Source organism: Taudactylus pleione, unplaced genomic scaffold (assembly GCF_031769625.1).
Source record: "Taudactylus pleione unplaced genomic scaffold, aTauple2 ptg000571l, whole genome shotgun sequence".
Classification (NCBI taxonomy): Eukaryota; Metazoa; Chordata; class Amphibia; order Anura; family Myobatrachidae; genus Taudactylus; species Taudactylus pleione.
This window is the reverse complement of record NW_028284973.1, coordinates 5556419-5565492: the sequence shown is the minus strand read 5'-3', so window position 1 is coordinate 5565492 and position 9074 is coordinate 5556419. Positions and strand designations below refer to the sequence as shown.

Below are 9074 nucleotides of genomic sequence, written 5' to 3'. Positions count from 1 at the left end.
TTGTAAATGAACAATGTACACATTTGTTACATGGCAACGTTGTTTTATTTTGCCTTTCATACTGTATTTTTGCTTTAAAATAAACAGACCTTTATAAAAATTCTGGTTATACTTTTGGGTGACATATAATGGGGGGGGATGTGTGTGATTACAACGCTCCATTACTGGGTGCAAAAATTCCCACTGGTTTAAATTCAATTGACCTGCACCTCCCACCCATGCACAGTATAACTGTCCCCCTGCAACTGCACCCCCTGCAATTGCCCCATGCACCTGTCCACTGCTATCCCATAACTACCCCACTGCACACTGTAACTGCACCCCCCATCCCAAACGCGCCCCCTGCATCATTACTGCTCTCCATGCAAGTGGCACCCCTGAACCCTATAACTTCCACCCTGTAATTACATGGCTGCAACTGGCCCTCCTCAACATGCAACTGCCCCCACTGCACCCTGTAACTCTGCAACTGCCTCCCGCACCCTGTAACTGCCGCCATGCGAGTGAAACCCTTCACCCTGTAACTGCCCTACAACTGTCACCCCTGCACCCTGTAACTGCCACCAATGTAAGTGACAACCATGCACCCTGTAACTGCCATTCCCAGCACCTGTAACTGCACAGCCCTACAACTGTCACCCCTGCACCCTGTAACTGCCACCAATGCAAGTGACAACCATGCACCCTGTAACTGCCATTCCCAGCCCCTGTAACTGCACAGCCCTACAACTGTCACCCCTGCACCCTGTAACTGCCACCAATGCAAGTGACAACCATGCACCCTGTAACTGCACCATCCTACAACTGTCACCCCTGTACCCTGTATTTGTCCCCCCTGCAATTTTAATACCCCATGCAAGTGATACCCCTGCAACTACACACTTCTGAAATTGCCCCCCCCCCCGCCGTTGCACCCAACTAAACCTCCTGCACCCTTGATGCACCTTGTAAGTGCCCCTCCTCTGTGTGTGTCCCGAGCTGCCCTGTCCCTGGGCGGGATGTACTACGCATTACTACATTTTGGATGCCATATATCGAGTACATACCCGTGGGGGATGCTGGGAGAGGTGTAATTGGTCCAAGCTCCAGAAAGTTTTGCATTCCACAACTTGGTACATATGGGGAATGCGGCCAGAACTCCAAAAACAGAAGTTTTCGGAGTTTTGGCCACATTTTCGCCTTTGTGCATCTCACACCATGAGAGGAACCGCCACTCCCTCCTCCCTGCAGCCGCTGAAGCCTAAGGATGCTCCCGTCCGCCTAGCCTCCCCCCCTTCCCCACGGGGCACATCTAGACTGTTCTTTTGGGGGGGGATTGGGATTTATTGATTAATCCTGACTCTTCCCCTTTCACAGTGTTTTTTTTTTTTAGGTGGTCACATGGATTATTCCAAGTTATATGTTTATTTATTCAGTGTGTGACTTGTGTACATGTACAATGGAAATTGTGCTAAATGCATCTATACCATATAGTCACAGTCTACAGTAGGGAGCAATGATGAGAGCATGTGTGCCTGGCACTGGCACACTGCAGGGCACCCAGCCCTTGGCATCTCCCCTCCAGACACAATGCCCAGGACACACAGCACCACCAGACCCACTTGCTGCTGCTAAACTACATTCCCAACTGTGCCAGGCTCATGTAGGAGCTGTGTGCCCAAAGTCCAGCTCTAGCCTGGACCAACCCCCGATCACAGCACAGTGACTGGGCACAGCCTCATCAGGCACAAGGGCTGAACCTGTCCTGAACGCCATATGAAATGCTGCTTATTAGAGCTGGGGGTGCACAGATAAGGGGAGGGGCTGACCATAACCTGTTCTGTACAGGGTGCACTGTGCACAGAGAGATGCAGAGCTCCACCACTCCCCCCTGGTATATATAGGGAGAGAGCCGGCGCCGAGCTCCAAGCAGTAACTTTAGCCTGCACCATGCACATCCCCAGCTTCCAGCGCTGCCTCCTCTGCCTGGCCTGCCTCCTGCTCCGGGGCTGCCTGTCCTACAAGAATGATGCCACTGAGATCCTGTACCCTGCACAGCTGGGCAAGCACTCAGTGCCCGGGACCAACAGCAGTGCCAGCAACCAGGCCAGGAACGGGGGCAGGCATCCGGCCACCTCTGCCATGGACAGGATCAGTAAGTCACCGGGCAATCACTGTGCCATGCATGCGGGGGAGGGAGCACTAGAACTGGGGATCTATCTCATTTTATCCGGAGTAGTTTCTCTAAAGTTTACTTGTTTAGTGTAGGTACCCCAATGTGCATAAAAGTGTTTTCTAGGTTACCCTTTGGGGTAAATTTACTAAAGTGAGAGTTTTTAGAAGTGAGTTTTAAAAGTGATGTTGCCCATAGCAACCAATCAGATTCTAGCTATTATCGTCTAGAAGGTGCTACTTTAATGTTAAGTAGAATCTAATTGGTTGCTATGGGCAACATCACTTTTAAAACTCTCTTCTAAAAACTCTCACTTTAGTAAATTTATTCCTCTGTGTGTATAAAAAAAACTTTAAAAGCCATCTATATTGTATTGGCTATGTCCTGTAGTTTGCTTATGCCCTGTATTAGACTGGCATTTAGCCGTACCTCTTGGGGTACATGTCTGATAGACTGGGGAACCCTGACTTGTGCTGCATGAATGTATAGTAAAGTTTATAGCAAGTCACCATTCATTGTAATTCACCATCAGGCATCCAGAGTTTTTGGGGGGTTTTACACTGTCATTTTCTAGCAACATATTCTTGCACTAGTACAATCAGATTTTTATTCTGTAAAATCACTTGGTAAAATACTTTAATGCAAGATTCAAATATTTAACCCAGGTAAATTTCGGGCATTTTAACCCTTGCATAGCTGCAGGGGTTTTGTGGTAAGATTTTATACATCACTATTGGCGGAGAGGAGAGTCACAAACTGTTCCCTATTCTGGGCTTGATGGTGCAATTTGCTGTGATTAATGCAATAGCATACCCCAAATATCCTCATGGGATATGCCCGTCCCTCTCACCCATAGCAGCCAATCAGATATTTGTTTGTTTTTATTTATTTACGCGCAGTGTACCATCCGCCCGCAAGATGATGCACCGGATTGTGTTCAATGAATGGAACAGATACATAAAAATAGGGATCAGCAGCCCACTGATGTACTTTTGGACCATTTGCCGTTTGTTAAAACCTCCAGTGATTCATGAAGATCCATTCACGCTCAGCGCAGGATGGGGCGCTGACTGTCGCAGCAGTGCATTTTCTGTTTTGCACCAGTTTAGCAAATATTGATTTATTATTTGCCAATCCTCACGGTTTTGGAATGTGTTTTACAGCATGTGTATTTTGCGAGTGTGTATATGGTGCAGGTCGGTATGTTTTAGCCATAGAGATAATGAGTTGCAGTTAAAATAGTGTATAATTCAAACATTAATTAAAATGAATGTCAAATTTCGGGAAGGACCTGGGCATTGAACTGTGAGAAGCCGCGGGTAACCTTCACCCCAAACATCTGATTAGCGGATCAACGTTTTCAAAATATTCTTTGCCGCCTACTAGGACGTCATGTCAGATATTTAATTAGGATTTTAATTCTAATGCGCTTTTTTTATTTTACACATTTTTCGATAAATCGCAGAAAAGAGTTGGATATAGTTGGATATAGTTGGCTAAAAACAGGGACAAATCTTTAAAACTTGGGCTGGTAGCTGTTCCCAATGTAACTGTACTCCAAGCTTCGTACTGTAAAACACAATGCCCCTAATTTGCAGGTGAGAAAGCATCACCCCCTCCCCCCCTCAATAGAGTGCTGATATTGTACAGTATTCAACTTATCATCACTCAGTACGTGACGGTTAATCCCCACACGTATATGTACTCCATTCCCCAATACTTACCATATAATATTACTGCTGACAAGTGAATACCTCCATTTAAAGTGATACAATTCAGTACAAAGAGTGTATCTCTGCAACTGACACTAAACCTATAGAAAGTGACACAATGGAAATATTAGCTCGACACTGAGAGCCCTGGCCTTAGAATATGTGACAACTCCTAATGTGGATCGCGTTACAGAGATTGTGGTATCCTGCACGGATTTCACACAGGTAGATTGAGATGAATATGGCGCAATTTTCCTTGCGAATTGCGCCATTGTGGGACGCGCCATTCCGGGAACGGTTCGGCAGGATTTAGGGCTCTGTGCCTCTGATAAAGAGACCCCTTAATCGAAAAAGCCAGAGTCACAGGCACATATGTAAGCTAAACAACGAATAGGTGGGAGGCGGAGAATGGAACAGCCAATTTCAAATATTAGCAAAATGACAGCTACTTATTCACCAGAGTAACAGACTTCACATAATACAGTGAGCCTTAGTTAATAAAATGGTGCGTACATGTTCTGTAACCCTTAGCAACCAGCTGTCAAGTTATCACTCCAGTTTTGTTGCTGCTGTCACTATTTTACTGCATAAGGCCTATATATATATATATATATATATATATATATTACTATATTACACAGGTGTGTGTGTTATTACTGTGAAAGAATTTGCAGTGAATGGAAAGTTACCAGGAGGTGTTAGGACATACCAGCCTACACCATTGCATTGTGGTTGGGACACAACAGTGTTTCCACGTCAGGGGCCCGAATGTGACCCTGCACGCCCCACCACCACCTTCCCAACTCTTCCCCCTGGCAATCCCTATGTCAGCACCCGCAGACAGAACACCAAGAGGGCTACGCCGCCCCTCTACTCACTCTCACCTGTCTGTGGCCCTTCAGAAATGTAAAGTGTTACCTAGACATAAAAAGGCTTTGATTTGAGGCCAGCATTCTGCTTCCACTTCCTGGCTGAGCACTTGTGTGCTCCAGGCCTCTGGCACGGAGACATCCACACATTGTAATGAAGCCCCCGCCACCCTCGTCTTGCCTGGAGCAGCTCACCATACTGACTCGTCTGATGGGGAGGAAATGGGGGGGGGGGGAGGATCTGGATCGTGATGAACAGAAGTTAGACTTGGCATGGGTCCCATAACCTATTAATCATGCGATATGCAAAAAAATAAATAGAAAGGAGACTTCTGGCATCTTTTAAACTGATGAGGAAATTTATGGTGGTGAGGAGAGGCAAGCAAGCAAGCGTGCCCTCTCTCAGGAGATCAGAGGACAGAGCGGTGGACGTGTCGATGAGATGTTATGGCGCGACCCATTGTCCTCAGCTAATTATCTGTTTCCGCTAGAGTGGGAACTAGCCGTCACTTTCATCACTTCTTCCACTGGATGTCAGCCCCAGCTCGCCCTGTTCCTCTGTTGTTTCTAACCTACTGATGTCTCTCTCCGCTTACATGAGAACGTAGTTAAGGCCGGTTCTCAGAGGTCGGTCAGCCCTCTGGAGTAAGGTTACTGGCCCTCGCGTCCATTACCTGACTATACATGAAGTTTATATAGGGTACATTCAATAATACTGACAAGCGGTGGTGTTGACCATAGAAACCAATCAGATTCTGTCTATCATTTTCTAGAATGTAATGTGAGAAATGATAGCTAGTATTTGATTGGTTGATATGGGTCACACCTCCGCTTTTCATTTTTAGGAACTTTAATAAATCTACCCCATATTATATCTTAGATGGTATATGGAGAACACGTGGGAATGCCCTGTATGTGAGGTTATCAGGCCGAGTGATGGATCAGACAAAAGCTCAATAGCAGATTATCACGTTGTATCTTAGCCGCAACGTGGGCGCAGTAAATATTTGTGATGAGTAATATGTAATCGGACTGGAACGAGGAATGAAGGATAATGCTTACTGCTATATAGCCAGTTGGTGTCACTGATGGTTATTAAACCCCATAGTAATTAATTTTAAATGTGCTTTAAATCTATCATGCACCCCCCGTATGGTCTCCTGTGATTGTCATGACCTCCTTCAGGCTATGATTTCAGGACTCGCATTAACTGATAGCTTCATGTGTGAGGTGATCAGTACCTGGAAGCTGGCAGTGCCACCTATACACTGTGGTCTGCTTGTTTGGCCTGAGGCCTGTCCCACAAATTTGTGGATTGGGCCACTGGTGGTCCAAATGTGTGGACTGCAAGCCTTGCTGCCCCCTACTGTGGTTTACACTATTTTGTGACTAAATAAGTAATATACCATTATAGCCTTTGTTGCAAGATATGTCACATTTCTTTACAGGCTATCATGTACAAACCACTCCAAGATATACAAAGCTATTTCACAGAGTGAGCGTTGTAGCATGCTTTTTTCTAGCTTTGGAGGACCCCTCAGCTAAATTAGTGTGCTCCCCCTTCCCCCCTCCCGCCCTTCCTTGCATAGTAGTCAGATTGGAGTTTTTTACATTAGCATGCCTATAATGGGTGCAGGGTGTGCACCCTGCACCCACGTTCAACACTTGCCTCTCCGGAGACCTGTGTCGGCGCTGCACCAGTAGCGCAAACCACCAGGGAAATGGTTTGGCAGGCATTTTCCCAGAGATTTGCACATGCGCAGTAGAGGTGTCCCTGGTAACAAGGCGCGGGTGCCATGTCACCGGAGGCCTGCACATGCGCAGTAGAGGTGTCCCCGGCACGATTGCACGGGCGCCATGTTACCGGAGACCTGAGCATGCGCAGTAGACTCTGCTCCCAACTGTCATTTTTCAAACACAGCCTGTAACATGACAGTTGGGAGCCATGACAGTGGCTGGTCGTTTATCACTCTCCAGTTTATCACTTTTCAGAGCTTAGTACATCTCCCCCCCCTATCTAATATATAGTATGCTCTGCATAGAAGTAGTCTAAGAGAAATTTAGTTGTACAATATACTTTTCAAAGTAATTAATATTTGTTGCTCTTCATCTATTTGCAGACCACCATGAAGTGGGTTGCCGGGAACTAAGATCCACCAAGTATATTTCTGATGGCCAGTGCACCAGTCTGAGACCCCTAAAGGAGCTGGTTTGTGCTGGGGAATGCCTCCCTCTTCCCATTCTACCTAACTGGATCGGAGGAGGCTATGGTCTAAAGTACTGGAGCCGTAGAAGCTCCCAGGAATGGAGATGCGTGAATGACAAGACGCGCACGCAACGCATCCAGCTCCAGTGTGCCGACGGCACCAGCAGAACCTACAAGGTCACCGTGGTCACTTCCTGCAAGTGCAAAAGGTATACAAGGCAGCACAACGAGTCCAGCCACAACTACGAGGGGGCCTCTCCAATAAAACCCATCCATCCCCACCAACATCACTCCAACAACAACCGGGATAGAAAGAGACTAAGCAAGATCAGCAAGCACATGTCTAGCTAGTAAGTGGGATGATGCCATGAGTTGGACTCAGTGAATCCAAGGTGACTTCATCCCCGGTGAGTGGGGAATTAGACCTTTCTGTTCCATTGGAAGTCAACGAATGATGAAGCTACACTATCGACACATATATTTTTATATCTTCGGATCTTTTTTTGAAGGACTGAAACTTATTTTGAGAAATTCCCGGCAAATTTGCTGACGTTTTATGTCTAAAGCTATCATAACCGGATTAGAGGTGCTTGAAATAGATTTAAACAAGACAAAGTTTATAGAAGAAGTGGGAATAATTTGTAACACCCCTAGTTTTTGGGGTATTTTTTCATTTTTTTCCAAAGGACCATAAATATACTTATGCATCTCATAAAATATCAATAAGCTAACAGTTTGCCAAATTTTTTATTTCTGATTCTCCTTTCAATATGAGTATAGCCGCCTAATCATCTCATCAGTTCACCACCAGAGAAAGGCGTTTTATCAGTTATACATGCCAAATGCTGACCGCGTTTTTCTTTTTCAATCAACAAGATTTTATTTATAAAGGATTTGTTTTAGTTTTATGCTTAAACTGTGTTTTCTACAAAAAAACACCATTGTTAATTTAAAAAAAAAAAAAAAGTACTTTCTTATAAGATTGAGTTGCATTGCCCGGTATTATTTTCTTTAAGCTTCTCATTTAAATAAAATTCCCACCATGTTTTTTTTTTGTTTGTTTGGCAGTAATATAAAATGGAATTTAAAATATTTATTTGATGTAATTACGCACCATCTTGTGCATGAGCTTGGGCTCGTCACAGATGAGCGAAGCTCCTGGTCTCCGCCCACGGCGAAGGTTGCTGGAGCTTATGAATGTGTATTTTCACTTGTACAGTGCCTTATATGTCTTAAAGCAATTTTTTATGTATCAAAGTATTTTCTTACAACCTGTAAGTAGACTGCATCCCGCATTCTTTTTTTTTTTTATGTAGATATTGTAAAATAATTGTGTAGTATTTGCGGTATATTTTTATTGTGATATTTTTATTAGTGCATATGTTGGAATGTTTATTAAAAAGCTATAATGTGCAATGAAGAATTTACAATTTTTTTTTCTTTTTTTAATTAATTAAATTATTTTTACTGTGCAGTGTATTACGACAACACAGGGGGAACATGCAGACTAAGTTTTACCGACAGAATATCAGACGCAGGGTCCATTTTACATCATTTGAGCGTATGGGCACACTATTTTTGGTGTCCACAATCTGCTCCATCCACTAGACACCCCGTGTCCATAGAACATTCTTTGGGGGCTTTGTCTAGTGCCATGGGGAGTAGAATTCAGGGAAAGTACCTTACACAACTGACCCTTAAATCAGAAAGATTGATTATAGACCAGGGCCGGATTTGTTGACATCTGCACAGGCCTGGGACTGTACAACTGGAAAAGAAGATGGGCCCTTTTTGACAATTTTCAGTATTCGGGACTCAAAACTGTTGTGATGGCTCAGGTGAATCAAATGGAATTCAAATGAAATTTGGATCCAATCATTGAGGGATATATTTACTATAGTGCAGGTTTTTAGAAGTGGAGATGTTGCCCATGGCAACCAATCAGATTCTAGCTATTATCTTCTAGAAAGTGCTAGATAAATGTTAAGTAGAATCTGATAGGTTGCTATGGGCAACAACTCCACTTCTAAAAAACCGCACTTTAGTAATTACCACGTCCCCTTTCATTATACGTCACCCAAAATTATAACCAGTATTTTAACATTTTACGTGACTTTTCCGCCATGTATGATCTT

The 9074-nt window shown here is 44.4% G+C and overlaps 1 protein-coding gene across 1 annotated transcript; it reads left to right on the top strand.

Moving 5' to 3' along the window:
• The first annotated feature begins 1886 nt into the window (after nucleotides 1–1886).
• Nucleotides 1887–8322, top strand: SOSTDC1 (sclerostin domain containing 1). The gene is made up of 2 exons (XM_088453150.1): nucleotides 1887–2134; nucleotides 6854–8322. The coding sequence occupies exons 1-2, from the start codon at nucleotides 1930–1932 to the stop codon at nucleotides 7288–7290; spliced, it is 642 nt and encodes a 213-aa protein (XP_088309276.1). The 5' UTR covers nucleotides 1887–1929; the 3' UTR covers nucleotides 7291–8322.
• Nucleotides 8323–9074: the final 752 nt, after the last annotated feature.